Raw genomic sequence first — 18,977 nt, forward strand, 5'->3', positions numbered from 1 at the left:
GAGCATGTATGAAAATATACATATTTGATGCATATATGTATGTAAGTATGTATGTATGTATGTGTGTATGTATATATATAATAATCCTCTCGTAGGAGGGGCCGTAAAAGACAGAATTTATTCTGGCACTCACACACACATACATTCTTCTTTCACATACATATATTTTCACTCACACACATACATTCTCCATTCACATACATATATTTTCACTTGCACTCAGACATTTTTATTGTCATATTTATATATTTATTGTGTGTATGTAAGAAGAAAATGTATGCATTTTTTGACCTCCCATTCAAATATCACACAGAATCAAGTCCCCCTCAGCTCAGAATAAAACCTCTGCTTGTCCTTTTGTTCGTGAGGTTCATTTTTATAACACTGTGACTGAAACAGCGGTCAGTTTGTTGGAGCAGTTCCACTAACTAGTTCATTGCACATAATGTGTATCTCAGTTTAAATATGCTGGTAAAAATCGGTATGAAGCTCAGACACACGATCAATGAATAATGATCTCTGTCACTCACGGTGTGATTGGTCGCACTGATGGAACATAATAATAATGTAGATTGTTAATATTTGTGAGTAAGCAGGATGGTGGTGCAGCTGCAGAATGGAGTTAGAAAGTGAGTTTTAAAGAGGCTGTGTATAGTCTGAACGGGTTTTAACAGCATTTCACTGACTGTGTTTAAATTGATTTGTTGAAGTAGCTGAAATAAAGTCACTGAATGCTGTTGAGCCGAGATCCAAATAGCCTCGGTTTCTATTATCATCTACACTATTGAACCTTTAAATCACCAAACACATTATTACTGGATCAGACTGTGAGTTTACAATCAGGTCTCTGTTTGAATATATTTTTAAATCTTCAACTATATTTTTCATCTTCAGTTGCTGCTCCTGTGTTTTGTCCCCATAAGAGCTGAACAATTAAACTGTAGATGTAATGTAGGCTACAGTCTAATACACAGTCAGATTCCACCACTTTATCATTAAGGAAATGTAAGTCTGGTAAAAGATGAATTAATGGACCACACTGAACAAGACTTTATTATATTATTGACACTTTTCCCCGCTCTGACTTTTTTTTATAGATAAATGTGCACAGTCAGCATATACTGTACGTACATGTACTACAATCTCTACGTCGACTGGAGGACTTAGTAAAAGACAACCATGGTGTTAAGGGAATCTGACTGCCTAGGCTCCGTACACTTGGCTCTGTAATTATGATGCGACGGCGGCGAATGTTAGTGATGATGTGGTGAAACTACAATGTTCTGAAGATGGACTACAAAGACGCTGCTTCCCCCCCGTTCGTTATTACATTTAGTTTTTCAGTGACAGGCTGGCCAAAATGGTAGGTGTAAATATGTGTATGTGAGAGTGAAAATACATGTATGTGTTGAAAAGTAAAGTATATATGTGAGTAGAAATATACATGTATATACAGTATATATATATGTGAAAGGAGAATGTGTGTGTGAGTGAGTGAAAATATATGTATGTGAAAGGAGAATGTATGGGTGTGCAAGTCCCAGAATGAATTCAGTCTTGTACGGCCCCTCATACTCTCAGCCTATTTGTCTCACAGGGAGGAAAGGTAAGACTACAAATGAGGCCAAGAAAAAGAGTTTACAATTGCGTCACCGATGTAGCACCCACAGCTGGTGCCTTTCATGGAGGTCCACTGAGGAGCAGGCTGCACGCTCAAAAATAGAGGTACAGAAGGAGTACTTTTTTGTTCTAAGGAGTACATTTTTCACAAAGTTACTATAAAAGGCAGGAATGGGCCATCCAGAGCACATAGGGGATTTGATACAAAGTTACAAAGTAGTTTCCGATAGTTTAGGGTACCGATTAGAGCCATGACTCTTCAATTAAGGTTAATAGCTTGGTAAACATATATAGTATCTGCAAAAGAGGTGTCACATCGTGCCTGTTGTTGTGGATTTCGCAATGAGTACCTAACGCTTTAGTTCCCTCAACAATGTATAATGAAGATGCGCATCGGTTTTGGTGAGTTTTTGTTTTGTTTGTCAAGTTTGAATGAAGTGTGTTTTACAATGCTCCGCCGCTAGAGCAGCTGATCTCCCAGCTGAAACTACGGCACGCACACACACACACACCTAATGCAGGCCTATAGCTACGTTGCAAAATGACTTAATAATTCTACCACAAAAGATTCATCACTTCACAGGACTGTCTGTCTGAGTCTCACTCCACTCGTCCATAAAATATGCAGGTTTTATAAGAAACTGGCAGTCACTTGTTGTGAAGTGAATGCAATGGAACGGGGGAGGGAAAATGTGACATCTAGTGGTTGAATGTAATCAATTATCTCAATTGCACCTTTAAGTTTTGTCAAGTGTAGTAAAGTGTGTGAGTGTGTGTGTGTGTGTAAGAAGAGTACGCAATTGTTAAGAGAGTACAGCAAGCAAATTTGCCAAATGCAGTGCAGTGTGTGCAATTAGGGTTTAACGGTTCACAAAATTCACGGTTGGGTTCATATCATATCATATACTTCAACACACGGGGGGACAACACACTGGACCACTGCTACACACCCTTCCGCAACGGCTATAAAGCCCTCCCCCGCCCACCTTTCGGCAAATCGGATCACTCCTCCATCCTCCTTCTCCCCGCCTATAGGCAGAGACTGAAACGTGAAGCCCCCGCCTACAGGACCGTTCACTGTTGGTCAGACCAATCAGACGCCATCCTTCAGGATTGTTTTGATCACGTGGACTGGGAGATGTTCAGGACTGCAAACGACAGCATCAGTGGCTTCACAGACACAGTCACCAGCTTCATCAGGACATGCACGGAGGAAGTAGTCCCCACAAAAACCATAAAGACAAAGACAAATCAAAAGCCCTGGATAAACTGTGATGTCCGTGCAGCCCTCAATGCACGGAACACAGCCTTCACCTCAGGCTCACCAGACGACTACAAACATTCACGTTACTCTTTAAGGAAAGTAATCAAACAGGCAAAGAGAGACTACAGACAACGGGTGGAGTCCAAACTCACTTCCAACAACCCAAGGCACTTGTGGCAAGGACTCCAAACCATGACAGACTTTAAAGGACCCAGACAACAGATCACAGACACAGCACCCAACCTCCCAGACAAACTCAATCATTTTTATGCCAGGTTTGACTCCTCTGTCAGACCCTGTGTCATGTCCTGCCCCACCCCAACCCCTGCAGACAATCAGAACCCCCCCTTACAACCACTACCATCCAACACTGACAACCCCCTTCCCTCTACCCCCACCTCAGCTGAAAACCTGGATTGCCCACCACCTCCACACCCCTCCCCCATGACTGTTGCAGAACAGGACCGTCCCCTCTCCATCACAGAGGCTGATGTTCGCCGGACCCTCCTGCGTATCAACCCACGCAAAGCGGCCGGCCCAGACGGCATTCCTGGACGCGTCCTGAAGTCCTGCGCACACCAGTTGGCGGGGGTTTTCACAACAATTTTCAACCTGTCACTATCTCTTCGGACTGTCCCCACCTGCTTCAAATCCACCACCATCATCCCCATCCCCAAACAACAAAAAGTAACCAGCTTAAACGACTGGCGCCCCATAGCCCTCACCCCCATAATCAGCAAGTGTTTTGAGAAACTGGTTAAATCCCTAATCTGCCCCATGCTTCCCCCCACACTCGACCCCCTACAATTTGCATACCGCCCAAACAGAGGCACAGAGGACGCCATCGCCCATGTACTACACACCGCCCTCTCCCACCTGGAAGGAAGGGACACCTATGTGAGGATGCTGTTCGTGGATTACAGCTCAGCGTTCAACACCATAGTGCCCTCCAGGCTCGTCAGTAAACTCAAGGATCTGGGCCTGAACACACCACTGTGTGACTGGATCCTGGACTTTCTGACGGGACGCCCCCAGGTGGTGAGAATCAACAACCTCACCTCGACTTCACTGACTCTAAGCACAGGAGCGCCTCAGGGCTGTGTTCTCAGCCCCCTCCTGTACTCCCTCTACACCCACGACTGTGTGGCAACAAGAGCTTCAAACACCATCGTGAAGTTTGCGGACGACACAGCAGTTGTGGGGTTGATCTCCCATGGCGACGAGATGGCTTACAGGGAGGAGGTGACCACCCTGGAACAGTGGTGTCAGAACAACCACCTCTCCCTGAACATCTCAAAGACCAAGGAGGTCATCGTGGATTACAGGAGGGGGGGTTGCACTCACCCCCCAGTCACCATCAACGGCACAGCGGTGGAGAGGGTGGACACCTTTAAATACCTGGGTATCAACATCCATAAGGACTTGACATGGGCCACTCACACCACCGCTGTAGTCAGGAAGACCCAGCAGAGACTGTAAGCTCTGAGGCGACTCAAGACTTTCAGACTGAAACCGCAAATCCTCAGGGACTTCTACCGGGGCACCATAGAGAGCCTCCTGACAGGCTGCTTCACCACCTGGTTCGGCAGCTGCACCAACGTGGACCGTAAGGCGCTGGAAAGGGTGGTGCGCTCGGCCCAACACATCACCGGGTGCGAGCTGCCCAGCCTGCAGGAGCTTTACACCCAGCGGTGCCTCAGGAAGTCCCTGAGGGTCATTAAGGACACGACACACCCCCACAACAGCCTGTTCTCCCTCCTGCCCTCTGGTAGAAGATACAGGACCCCCAGGACTCTCACCAGCAGACTGAGGAACAGTTTTTTCCCCCAGGCCATCAGACTTTTAAATCTATAATTAATTTGACACATTCTTACACAAACATATTTCTTATACTGTATATACTGTATATATTGTTAAGACATATGTTCTTAACATGCCCTTGTATAAAGTATTTCCTTTTATAATTGTAATGTAAATGTAATTGTAATGTAAATGTAAATGTAATATAATTTATTATTTAATGGAGCTTCCTAGCGAAAAGTATTTCACACGTTTGTACCTGTACAACCGGCGTGACAATAAACATCTTGAATCACGGTTTTGGGGTCACGGTTTTCGGTTCGGTTCGGTTCATTTATGTTACAGCGAGGAGGTCATGTTCTGATTTCAACATGCTTTTCATTTATTTGGCAAAAATAAGTTAACAAATGTTTGCCTTAACAAAAGTATGGCTTCCATAAGGAACATAAACACTTTATTGTCAAATCTTAACTGAAAGAATATGTCTTCTACAGTAGTTAGTGCAAAGAAAAAATGCAGCTTTGTTATTTTCATATAAATATGATGTAATTATAGACTAAGGCCATCAAAATAAATTGAAGCATAAGCTCAACCAGAAAGAACTATACTAAAAAACAATAACAACAGTATAATATATGTCTCAGTCACAGTTCAGTAACTTCCTGTAGACCTGGATGTCCATCCGTCTGTAGTAAGAGCTACGTAGGCTGTGTTGGACAATTCTTTCACAATTCCTAGTCGTGTCTGTTCGGGAATTACTGTGTTGCTTAAGTGTATAGCGCGGCTCAAGTAACGTTACGTTAATCATCTGCTGAAATCCAGCGTTCTCCACGACTGCATAAGGCTGCATATCTTTCACTATAAACCTCCCCGATGCTGTAGTTGTGTTTGTTGCCCTGTCTGAGTCTGCATGTAGAGGCTGTTTAAATGCTGCGGGGAGAAGGAGCTGCTCTTTCCTACCCAACTCTCTCCTCCTTGTTCTATCGACGGACACACCGGAGTGATGTCTTCATAAATTGTTCATCATATTGGAAGTATTGCTGCTAGCATAAACCACACGTGTTGCACAGTGCTCACACACAGTCGCCGTTTTATCCATCACTTTTTTCCTTTCATTTTCACAATAACACTAAATCCGTAATGCTCCCATACAGCAGAGCCAAACGATGCTGGTGGATCCTCTAACTGGACTTTATCGTGTCCACTCACCATTTCCTTATCTGAGTGACAGCTGCACTCGCCACTTCATCCGTGCTGAGAAGGAGGCTGGGTCACGCTTCATCAACACGTCATATCTTTGTGGTACAACACATGCGCGGTAAAATCTGGCCTGCACACGCGAAATTGAGCCAATAGCAACGCACGACGCAGCTTCAGTCACACTGCGCATGTGTTATACCCCACACCCCAAGACCCACGTCCGCCCGTGACCCAGCCTCCTTCCATAGGCCTTGATTTCTAGTGTGACAATAAACGGGAGCCTAGCTCTACATGAAATAAATACACAATCGGCCTCAAAACTGATTTCGAATGAACCGAACAATTCATACACGACCCGAACCGTGATGAACCGGATTTTTTACCTGAACCGTTCCATCCCTTTGTGCAATGTTATGCTACAAGGCCCCAGCCAGTTTCCTGTGCCTTGCTTGCCACCGTCTGATTAAAGTGAAATGTCAGGAAGGTATGACAGTATGAAAAAACACCAAAGCCGAAACAGAAGCAATTATTCATTGGTAATAGCCAACTTTAACACTTACTGCAAACTGTATGTTCAATTCAGGGTGGATTGATAGTAATGAAATGACCAACAACTATGTTGTACATTTGCGGTGGATAAAAAAGTACACATCATGGTCTCATGTGGGCCCATTATGTGCCAGTTATGGTGCAAGTAGAAGAATTAGATTCCTCCTGTAGCTTTATTTTTGAGCGTGAAACCACTTGTTTGGACGCGTTCTTTTTGAAACTGTTGCAAAAAAAGTGAAACTCCCAGAACTTCCAGTATCAGAGCCGTAGCATGGCTCCAGTTTCTCCCCTCTCCACTCAGAGGGATAGTTGTTTGTTGTGGATCAAACTGTGTGTGTGTGTGCGCGTGTGTGCGTGTAGTCTAATACAAGAGGAAGTGGGTCACAGCTCCTCAGGGGAACCACTCTGGTAGCTTGAACTTCCTCTTCATCATACATGTTTAATGATGGATTGTAACATGTTTAAAGGCAGCGGCCCAGCCACAGCTGCTATTAACAAAGAACAACATACATTTGCATGTAAACACTCACTCACTCACTCACCAACTCATACACATACACAGAGGAGAGAAATAAATTAACAAACATGCCTACTGTACTGTGTGTACACTGTAGACAAATTTAAAAGTAGATGAATTTAATCTATTTGATTCATGAACATAGACAGGAATTTCCCGTTTTTTTGTGGCGCTCGGCACGACTTTCAATAAGTTATTTTTAGTGTGTTTCCCTATGAATGTCCAGCAACATGTGACACATGTCAATTTCCTCTCCAGTCTTTTCAAAATAAAACGACTTGGTTAGGGTCATGAAAAAGATCAACTTGGTTAGGCTTAGGCAACACACTACTTAGTTGGGCTTAGGAAAAGATTGTGGTTTTGGTTAAAATAACTCCGGAAGAGCTGTAACTTAAAGGTCCCATATTATAAAAAAGAGAGATTTCATGTTTTTTTATTTTAAAGCAGGCTTAAGTCCTATATAAATACTCTGAAAGTATCGAAACACTCAATCCACAGGGAAATACACACAGCCCGTATTCAGAAACTCTGCATTTGAAACAAGCTTCCCATTTGTGATGTCACAAATATACAGTATTTAGACCCTTTACACAGTTCTAAACATAAACATTCTAAATGTGTCCCAGTTTATTCCTGGTTGCAGTGTATGTGAATGTCATCAGCTGACAGGAAGTACACATGGACTCAAGCTGTTGCCTAGCAACGCAATTCTGTTGCAATTCCGTCAAAATGCACTAAAACGGAGCATTTCAGACAGAGGGTGAATACAGGCATATTCAGGTCGACAGTATGAGGAAAGTAAGGTTTTTTTGAACATTACAGCATGTAAACAACCTGAAAATGAGCACACATGGGACCTTTAAGTACGGAAGTTACGTGACAAATAAATCAACTTTGACTCGTGGATTCACACGAGACACAAACACCAGTCTCTAGGCAAAAGTCCTGTGTTTTTTGACCCACCCGTCCACCCGACCTCGCCGTGTTCGCCGCTCTCTAAACTTCCCGGTTTACAATTACGTGGATTAAATTCAAATTAATTCCGTGAGGACCATCACAGTGTTGGAGTTTCCTCATTGGCCGTTGCTCTTTCAAAATTAAGAGGCGGAAACGGTCCTTTGTTCGTTTTCAGAGGGGGCGTATCAGCGGTTCCACTCATCGGAATCGGTGACTGAGGGCGTCTCAAAGCTTTCCATTCATGTCCTATGGAAAGCAGGTCCAGCGCGATGCGTCTGGCTCACAAAACTTGTACCGAGCAGGCCTCCAGAGTGAGAAAATCTGTCGCGTGCGACTACATATTTTCATTGTTTGCACCGGTGCGCCATTTAGCAAGTCTGTCTCTGTGTGTATGTGTGAAACCACGTCCTGTCCTTCCTCGAGAGACATCACATCATGTGGAGATGACTTGAAGAGACCTATAATTGTTTTTACGTCAAGAAAAATGCTGCGATGCCCGTTACACCTGTCACTGGCTCTGAACAGCCCAGCCCAAACCCGACATCGCAGACGGAGCACCGCTCCACCACCTGTCTCCCCGGTCCGCGGTAAGATGCCTAATCCTGATCAGAGGCACCAAATTCATTTCACAAGTGGGGATAGCAAAAAGTGTGTGTGTGTGTGTGTGTGTGTGTGTGTGTGTGTGTGAGACACTGTACATTTAATTAACACGAGACAACTTTACCGCTAATTTCTTCTCTGCTTCGATCGATCGCCAAACAGCTGATGTGCTTGTAGCGCATCTCTCTCTCTCTCTGTCACTCGACCACACACTCTCAATGCACACATCACATTACCGACGTAATATGTAAGCATGTGGATACCTGACGGTACGCAGTAAACTCACTATCGATCATGCTACATTGCGAACAACAAATCCACGTTGAAATCGGCAGGACGAGAGCTTAATGGGAGGTACCATTCATTTACATTCTGATGCGTTCAGTAAAAATGGGTATTGGGCGAAGGTAAATTCTAACGTTATCATGATGGGTTCAAATGTAATCTTGTAAAATGTATATTTTTTGGCAAGAAACTTAAATTCACTTGTTTGAAGGAGATGTTTTCACAGAAATAGATAATAGAGAGGGAATTTTGACCTGCTTAACTTCCTAACAAGAACTAGTATGCAAACAGTAATAAAGGAGTGGATGTTGAAGTACAGTATTTATTGTTTCAGTTTTGTTTTTTACCGTGGTATCGAATTGGTAGAGAATCGTGGAATTTCACTGCTATTGATCGATTACTAAATTTCTGATATTGGGACATCCCCAATGTAGGCCTATGGGAACTGAAAAAACATACTTAAAATGGATTACTGCGGTGCCAAAAGGCACGGTGAAAAATGTAGCAGCACCTAAATGATGTGCTGGTTCGCCTTAATGAAAAAGTTAGTGGAAATGATGTCAAAAGTTAGTCTGGAGCCCTGCCAGCTGTCAAACTAGGCGATCTAGTTCTAAAATGAAACCAGATTCAGCAGCGGCATAGCCTATTTCTTGCTTAAAATGTTTTTAGAAGTAGATTTCAGTGGATTGTTTCGACGAAATAACAGAAAGATTACGAGCAGGCCGCCATGTTGTTTCCTGTTTGAAACTGCGAGCAGAAAACCAGGAACTAGGGATGTTCATAATTAACCGTTAACCAACATTAAGCATTTTAACCGATTAACGCTATCGGTTAAAAGAAATGTTAATAATTAATTAAAAAGCTGAGTGGCTCAGAGGAGCAGCTCGTCTCTTTAAGGAGAAAAGCTGGTCCACCTTAACAGCCCACCTTAAGAGGCGGAGCCGAAGTTGCAGGATACAGGAAGTCGGCTCCGGGCTCTGGCTCGCTTGAGCGGAGCGGAGGAGTTGTAGTTTCATAGCATTTATTCACCGACAAATAAACTGTACACACACTGCTACACCTACGATCACAACTAGAACACCACCAACAACCTCACACTCACCACCAACACACACACACACTGGTTCAAGATACGTCGCGCTGACAGACTGAATGTGTGTGGCGGCGGCGGCGAGCACGAAGCCTCCGGCAATGCTAGAGCTGCTAACGTAGAACAAATACACACACTGTAGTTCTGCCGGGCTGACAACCTGCTAAACTAAACTAAATGTGCGGTGGAGACTTTTACTGGGAAAGTGGCTGCATGTCTGTGACACTACACGCAGCATCATAGCTGCTAAGTTAACGCTCCCGGACGGTGAACTGGGGACTCAGTTGTCTGTTGTGCTCCTTCAGCTGGCATGAGGCACAAATGTTGTCGGTAAACGGTTAATAATCGCTTAACGAGGGTTGGTTATCGGTTTAGAACATTTTTCAACATGAGCATCCCTACCAGGAACCAATCAGGTGCATTCAACGATCCGGCACGTCAGCGCTTGTACAACCAGTTGAGTGGAGTAGTGCGTCCTCTAGTGTCCTCACCGGACCTGGTGGACATGTAGCTCTGGATTTAACATTACAGACCTGACCACTGACTATTTGTGTAACAATTTAGCCACAAATTCCCAGACTGACCATACACTGTCCAGACGTAGACTCTTGTTAAACTTTCAGTGTGCCAGAATGGCTGTGACATTGATCTCCTCTTGACTGATCAGAATATTGTTTCACATGCTAATATTGAAGAAATGCCATGCTCTGAATTAACTATCACTGATCTTCATTGTTTTGCAAGGGCTGTGTCTGCAAACTGCTGGGAGCTGTGAGGGAATATCGGGTGGGGCTTCTTCCTCTCTCCCCATCCCGCCAGAGTAAAAGAGAAACCAAACCAACACTCACACAGTTCAGTCTGTTTGAAGTGGATGACGAATGCTGTAGCAGATTTGCAAACAAACACACAAAAACTGTGGGTCTGAAATGCTTTGTAGCTTCTGCTGGTGCTTATGGATGCAAAGCAACAAGTTCACGGATCACTCTCTTCTTAGTGAACTGGGAATATCGTGAAACACGGTGTGTTTATGCTACTTTCTGTTTGCAGAAAAGCAGGTTTTTCTCTTCCTCTCAGACTGAGCACTAAAGGACAAAAAAAATCATCTTTTATTGTATGCACACACCCTTTAATATAAGGCTCCCTTAAATCGTCTTAATGTCTCAATTTTCAAAGCAAGAGGATAGATTACATGTAATAAGCATTGCATTTCACATTTCGTTATATGTCTTTTTTATTGCAGTTTGGAAAGTTTAAGAGAAGCTGTTCATGAAAGGAAACGTATATGTTAGTTATTAAAGTCTGCTAAATGCTCTTCTAAAAAATAGAAATTCATTTTGATCAACCCCTGGTCAAACTATACATTTGTGACAGCTGCAGGTTCCTCTAATATAATAATATAATAATATAATAAAAGTCCTTTAAAGTGTCAGAGATTGAGTGTGGAGCCTGACCTGAGTCTGTGTAGCGCGGTCTGGCCAGGTCCCTGAAGTAGTAGATGAAGTCCAGGCAGTGGTCGTCCTGCACCTCTCCCTTGGAGCACAGGTCGGACAGCAGCTCCAGAGCCTGTCGACAAATCTCATCCTCTCTTTCTGCAGGCATTGCCCTCCAGCATCCTTCTGACTGGTCGGCCACTCCGGCTGATCCTCCACCACCTCTCTCTCTCTCTCTCTCTCTCTTTCTCTCTCTCTCTCTCTCTCTCTCTCTCTCTCCCTCTCTCTCTCTCTCACACACACACACACACACACACACACACACGCTCACAGCCTCTAGCAGCGCACAGACGCACCTCGGCTCCACCCAGCTGGAGAGGTCCGGTGCGCTCGACGCGTCCGCCAAATCCTGTCAAATCCGAATTCACTGGAGTTTTTTTGTGAATTGTGAGTAAAAACTGGAGGTCTCGGCTGAGAGAAGAGAAGTTTTCACCGGTTAAAAATAATCATCCATCGCATGGTTTTGTTGCAGCAGTGAAATAACAGCTCCAATCCAGCGCGCCTCTCACGCTCTTCTCCTCTTCGTCCACCTCTCCCTTCCTTTTATTCTCTCTATTCTCTCCCTTCCTTCTATTCTCTCCCTTTCTTTGTCTTTCTTACTTCCCGTCTCTGTCCAGTCCTCTGCTGCTGCTGAATCACTACTGAGCCTCCAGGCTTTAGCTCCAGTCAAGGTCCTTGAATGAATGCTCGGCTTTCGCTGCGCGCAATTATTTCTCAATGCACTGATGCAGGGAGACAGACAGGAAGTTCTGCCTCCACCCCCCACCATCTCCATGCTATCCAAGCTGCAGCCGTCCCACCTCACAGGTCTAATGAGGAAATGAGCCTGTAGAGATTTATTTCTGTGGGCATCACCTCCACCTGAAGTGCAAATGTCATGAAATCCCTCAGCGTCTCTCCTCCTCTCCTTTGTCTAATGAGTATAAAGTCAAAGATGTGATTCCTCTCACCAGGTAAAACCATGAGTAATGAAGTAATAGATCCCCATGTGCTCCTGGGTAGCAGATGTCACTAGGGGGGTGAGGGTCCCCAACACCTGAGATGGGCCACATGCACAAGCCTGACCTTTACTGGAGGAGGTAATAAAGGGCAAGACCGACAGATAAATGTCAGGTTAAAGCCCTGGTGATGAGCTAATAAAGGCACTTCTAGGGGGGCCTGAGGGGGCCAGTGCCCCTGTAATATTTACCTCTTTTATCTGTACTGTGTGTTAAAACACTGTCTTTAAAATCGTCATAAAATACTGTGGTGGTCTTTTTTTTCTGAATAGTTTCTAAAGGAGGAGGCCTTAACGCGACTAAAACAACACTCCGAGTGGATTTTGTCCAAACAATGTTTGTTTGGAAATTATTTCAATATTTTATTTTATTTTTTCAAACTTAATTTTTTCCAGGTTGTTTTCATATATGCAATTTACAGTTCGTAATTACAATAGTTTATAAACCATTTTTTTAAGTAGTTGAGCTTGAACATGATGAACAGACTAAGTACACTAGAGAAAAAAACTTCAGCATTCAAAATTTAAATAAAATTAAGAAAAATTAAAAATAAAATAATAGTAATAATAATAAAAAGAAAAAGAAAGAATAGAATAAAAAAATATTAATACAAAGAAAAGAAAGTAATAATAAATTAAATAAGAAAATAAGTTAATAGAACAAAAAACAAAAAGGGTGGGGGGAAGGAGGGTGGGGGGAGGACAGAGATATAGCAATATTATTTACCTGGGCACGCATATGCGTTGGGTCACCTCCAGGCATGTGTATATGTGCATGCGTGTTAACCCATGTAACTATGTTTTTCCTTCTGTTAGACTCCATCTCTTCTCAAAAACATCCTCCATATTCCTTATTTTATGAGTTCCCTTTTCCATAACTTTTACTTCTTGAATTAAACTTTTCCATTTTATAAAATCTGGGGGTTTAGTTTTTTTCCACCCTTTTATTATTTGCTTCAGTGCTGTGATTCTGAGTACTCTAAATAAGTAACGTTCATCTTTACCGAAACCAATTGGAAGTTTCCTGAGTATGGTATGCTCCGCTTTAAAATACATAGGTTTTCTGAAAATGTTTTCTATAAACTTAAATATTTCTAACCAAAACAGATTTAATACACTACATGTGTAGAAAATGTGTGCATGATTTGCGTTACTTTCACCACAGTTTCTCCAGTACTGAGAGCTTGGTCTTCTTTTATATTTAGAAGTTATTTCAGGTGTCAAGAAGTCTCATATCTCATATTTATCTTCCAAGCGATTCTCTCCAGAACAAGGAACTGGTTGTTTTATGTATTTCACTCGACATCTGTGTCCATTCTTCATCAGTTATTTGTGTTCCCAACTCTTCTTCCCATTCTATCTTTGTATTCATTGTTTCTTTTTTCTCTTCTAAAATGTTATATACATTACCTATAGTATATTTAAGTTTGCCATTATAATTGCTTATAATATATTTCAACAGGGGGTGAATATTTTGTATGTCTTTTGATTTCAATATTTTAGTTACAAAATCAACGCACAAGAAACTGTCTTTTCACTTCATAATATGTTTAACCAGTTTTATATTGAATGTACACACCAGACTTTGGATTCTTTTTTGTTATCTTATTTACATTATTATTGTTATCGTATTTGTTATTATCTACGTTTTACTTGGTCATGTTTCATTATACAAAATTATACAATTTAGTTGTTTTTTATTGATTTTATACTGTGCACAATGGTAGAATGTGATGATGCACAATGGTAGAATGTAATGATGCACAGGGTAAATGTCATGGCCAAAGGTTTGCACATAGCCTCCTGTAGTGGATATCAGTAGTATTTTAGAGCCAGATTCCCTTTAAAGAGGTAGAAAACCCATTTGGCATACTTGGGTTATCCAAGTGTGCCAATTGGAGAGTCCTCCTGGTCCTATCCTGACTAAAACCTTTGTAGAATCTATGTGCTTTGGGTTATTACCTCCACCAAGGCTGAAGGCCTAGGAAGGAGGTTATGTTTTTACCAGTGTTGGTTTGTTGGTTTGTCCGTTTGTGTCATGATGTCACCTGAGGCCTGTACTACGAAGCGAGTCCAACATACCCAGGGTATCTTCTCGTTATCTGGCTTCACTTACCCTAACAAACGAGATCACGCTAAACTGTACTACGAAGCTGGTTATCAACTCAGTAAGTCAACCCAGGGTTTCTCCATCTGGCTGTGAGTGCGTTCACATGAATGAGGAGGTGTTTGCAGCATCTGACCAATCATAGACATGGACAAGTCTACTGTCATCAGACAGACAGAGCGGCACATTTTACAAAGGAAGAGCAAACTATATTAGACAAATACGAAGAAGTTAAACACTTAATCAGACTAAAAGTAACACAGATGAAGCTGCCAAATGCAGGAAAGAAGGACGGCTGGCAAAAGAAAAACTTCAGATGTGTGAATGCGTAAACTAACAGATTTATTAATTTAACGGAACACTCAAAAGTCAGATATAGTCGTCTAAATATAAATAGCGTTTAAGAGTGTAATAGATGAATGGATTACTCATCTTTTTATGCTATGTGTAACATGTGGCGTCTATCATTATTTAAACCTTCTTTCACCTGCGCCCCCCTCTCTGACGGTGTGAAATGGACTCAAGAGCAAGTTAAAATAAAATAAATATAAAAACATAATTCAAAGCAGTAAACACCCCCAGCATACAGCCAGCTGTCCTTCCTGCATCTGTCAGTTTAAACTGTGTTAATTTAAGCCTGGATTACGATTTAAACTTCTTCATTTATGTGTAATATTATCATACAATACCCGCACAGAGCTCTGATTGGTTAGTAGCTGGTACTTTTATAGAGTTGATCTCTTATCTGGAACATAACCTGCTCCGGAGCAGGTTAGCTGTTCAGCATCAGTTACCATGGTGATCTAACCCAGTAAGAAGTGAACCACCTCCGTGGTACGGAAAACCCTGAGTTAACCCTGAAGTTACCTCGCTAACCACAAATCCTGCTTCGTAGTACAGGCCTCTGGCAGTCTAGTTTTCCCTGTGTTTCCTCTGTTTCCCTGTCCTTTTGTCTCCTGTGTGTTTTACCCTGTCTGTTTAGTTTGTCTGTGTGTAAGGAAATGTGGCCTTCTCCTCCTCCTTCTCCTGGGCGGTTGCTGCTGGAGCAGCTGACATCAATCATTCAATCAAGACACTCTCCTGCAGTATATCAACTTCAGTCTTCCTGCCATTCATTGCCAGATCATTCCGTCACCCACCGTGGTAGTAACGTCATCAGGCTCACTTAACTTGCTTAGCTGTTTTTTTACTTTGTCTCTGCTCGCCTTGTACCTTTTGTACTCATCCAGTTTTTGTCCTTTTGTCCAAGGTCTACTTACCTGTCAGCTGCCTCCGCTTCCTGCAACTAACCTGCCTGCTCACTCTCCGACGCCATTCTTCCTCCTCGGATCACTCGTGGACTCGCCTCACCATCTGGAGGATCCCTGTAACCCCATTCCCCATGCCCCCTCGCTTCCTTTAAGACTGAGTCAAGTCACTATCACGTCGGACTCTGAGGACCCCAGCCCTGTCCACCGTACAATTATTATTAGAATAAATTATCTTTTTGTTACAACTTCAAGTTACTAGTTGTGTGCTGCTTTTGGGTCCACTTTTTGTTAACCAGAACATAACAGTTTGGAGGATTCCTCCAAAAGTCAATGATGAAACGAATGACATTTTTTATTTTATTATTTATAAATAACTCTGCTCAGCCTGTGCATTAACACCACAGGCTTTAAAACATGCGCAGTGTAACTGATGACGCGTTCATGAAACCTGCCTTGGCAGAGGTCTGCGCTCTCCGAGTGCACGTCTAGTTTATATCTGCATCGACACAGTTGTAGTCGAGGAGTTGCTGAAGGAATTCAGTGGCATCTCTGTGCATGACATCATTGCTATAATGGTTTCATCCACTGTCTAATCTAAAACACATTTTAGGCGAGGATAAAAACGTCATCACAATTTACTCAGGCATAGTAACAGTCACAATGTTCAATCGTGCATATTGACCTGGTACTGTAGTTGTAGTGCTATTCTTGATTTATTTTGGGTACGTCTGTCTAGACCAGCAGTCAGCAACCTGCGGCTCCGGAGCCACATTGGTTCTTTAGCCCCTCTCCAGTGGCTCCCTGTGGATTTTTTAAAACATTAGTGGAAATGAATAACTTTTATTGTTTACATTTTCAATTTTATTTATCATTGCTGTAAGTCTATGGTACGACGGTACGATGGAGTATTAGGGCCACATTGAGGAAAAAAATAAATCTGAGATTTCGAGAATAAAGTCATAATATTATGAAGTAGTAATTTTACATGTTACTTTCTTTTTTTCTCGTAAATGTCTGACTTTATTCTCATAATATGACTTTTTTTACTCCTAAAGTTATGACTTTATTCTCGTAATAATACGCCATTTTTCTCTCGTAAAGTTATGCCTCCCCTTCTCTAGACTCCTCCCCTGGTGATTAAGGTGACTCTGCTCCCTCTACCTGGTCTCACAGGATTGACTGCAGGCTTGAGATTTTGAACAGCCGCCCCTTCAAACATGAAATATTTTAATTGAAACTTAATCTCGAGCTAAACTGGATGAGGTGTCTTCAGCTGTGGTGGGTTCAATAGGTGCAAGGGTTATTAATCGGGCCACAGGTCTAACGTATCGCTTTCTTTTAATAGTAACTTCCACGGTCCGAACTCTTCCATCTCTGCTGGGCATGCGCTGAGACTCGGGCTTAGGCTAGTCATGAGGCTGCTGGGGCACGGACTGAGGCTGCTGGGGCACGGACTGGGGCTGCTGGGGCATGGACTGGGGCTGCTAGGGCATAGACTGGGGCTGCTAGGGAACGGACTGGGGCTGCTGGGGCACAGACTGGGGCTGCTAGGGCATAGACTGGGGCTGCTAGGGAACGGACTGGGGCTGCTGGGGCACGGACTTGTAGCCAGACCTTGGTTGAAAATAATTAACCAGTCTCTTGCACTGATAGCTGGGAACCTGGGGCTGAGGCAGGTATAGGTACCGGGTTTGGCTTGGTAACCTGCCTGGACCTGCTTATCTACAACTTTACTTCTTGTCAGTCTAGGGGGTAGGTGTTGAGGTGAATAAGCACTGAGGTGTGTTCTGTGAACCAGATAGGAATGTAGGCCCTTGGAGTGCCCAGCCAAGTCTAGTGTTTACTGCTACAGGTGCCCTCTTACAGCCAAATGGGAGACGAAAGGGTTCAACAGGAGTTATGAGGTGGGGATTATCAGTCCCAATGAGGATCTGAGGCTGTACATTGGAAAAGGCAACCAGAGGCATGTTGTGTAAATGGCGGTAATGTTGCTTGAGCCTGTTGATGGGGTAAGTCTGCTCCACCAGTGACAGTCTGTCAGATGTAAATGCCCCTTGTATAGTTTATGTTCTCTTCGGGTTTGATGCTGCAGCAATTTTCAAGGTCACTGACCTACCGTGCATGGTCTCTGTCTCTTGACTTACTGTGCGCAGGTCAAGTTTCTCAGCCGCCCCGTCTAAGCCAAGGTACTCAGCGGCTGAAGGCAGCAAGATTGTGCCCTCTGAGCCATCGTTCAGGATCACATAGGTGTAAAGGATACGACTCTTATTAATCAGTTCAACTTTCACTACTTTAAGTAGGACTTTGGGGGACTTACTTTGAGGATTCATGTACAACATTTTAGATACAAGGGCTTGTCTATTCACATCATGCAAGATTCCCATATGCCTTCCATTACAATTAGGGCAGGGTTTCTTTAGGTTACAATTTGCTGCCATATATGACCTTCCACATCTCCAGCATCTTCCTTGCTCTTTAATCCATGTTGCCACTTTCTCTGTGCTTAATTATTTCAGTCCTTCCCAATGAGTCAGGGAATGATCAGGAGAATTTTAATTTAGGTCTTGCCTTGTATTGAGCAAATGTGCCTCGGGCTGCTTTGGAATGGGCACCATGGAGTATGGTAGCTGATGAGGAAAATGTTGGTCTCTGACTGTATTCTCTTCTTGGGCTGTGTTCTCTTCTTGGGTAATGAGTAGTGCCAATGTGGAGGTTTGCAACCTGAGCTGCCACTGCTTGACATGCTGCTTCTCCTTGGAGCCATAACGAGAGTCTACTAAATTATAATGGCCAGTTGGGTGCACGGCACGGGCATGTCTTGCATAGCTGGATACAAATTCAGCTGGTAATTTGCTCAACAAACGTTGTACATGTGATGCACAGGCAAGTTCTGCTGCCCCTTCTTGCCCTAGAGACTGTAACATGCCCACCATAGATCTCACCCTTACTGCAAACATGTGGAAACTATTTGCATTACCGGGGGGAACCTTGGGAAGGTTCAAGATAGCCTGGATTTCTCTCAGGGCAAGGTGATGTGGCTGACCATACTGCTGATCTAAAGCTGCTAGAGCCATGGTATAGGGCCGTGGGTCATGAGCGTAAGAGAGCAATATGACAGGCAGAGCTCAGGTGAAGGTGGTCTAATAAAATATGGTATTTTTACATTTCAGGTTCTTCTGGTTATTGAGAGCCATCTTTAGCATTGCAAACTCATGGGGGTCCTCCTCCGTGAAGTTAGGGAATGAGGATGC

At 43.3% G+C, this 18,977-nt stretch overlaps 2 protein-coding genes across 4 annotated transcripts in view; one reads left to right on the top strand and one right to left on the bottom strand.

The window, feature by feature from the left end:
* The window catches only part of LOC119487033 (synaptotagmin-9-like), a 171,337-nt gene extending 159,275 nt beyond the window's left edge, over positions 1-12,062 (bottom strand). For 2 of the 3 annotated variants that reach the window (XM_037767680.1, XM_037767681.1), the window contains exon 1: positions 11,334-11,481. In XM_037767680.1, the coding sequence (XP_037623608.1) occupies positions 11,334-11,481 (148 nt within the window). Of the gene's footprint in view, positions 1-11,333 lie in introns of all 3 variants that reach the window. The other variant, XM_037767679.1, reaches the window with a different exon arrangement.
* Positions 1-18,977, top strand: part of LOC119486724 — a 1,187,645-nt gene that overhangs the window by 910,080 nt on the left and 258,588 nt on the right. The gene's annotated exons all lie outside the window — the stretch shown is intronic.

Source organism: Sebastes umbrosus, chromosome 4 (genome assembly GCF_015220745.1).
Source record: "Sebastes umbrosus isolate fSebUmb1 chromosome 4, fSebUmb1.pri, whole genome shotgun sequence".
Taxonomy (NCBI): domain Eukaryota; kingdom Metazoa; phylum Chordata; class Actinopteri; order Perciformes; family Sebastidae; genus Sebastes; species Sebastes umbrosus.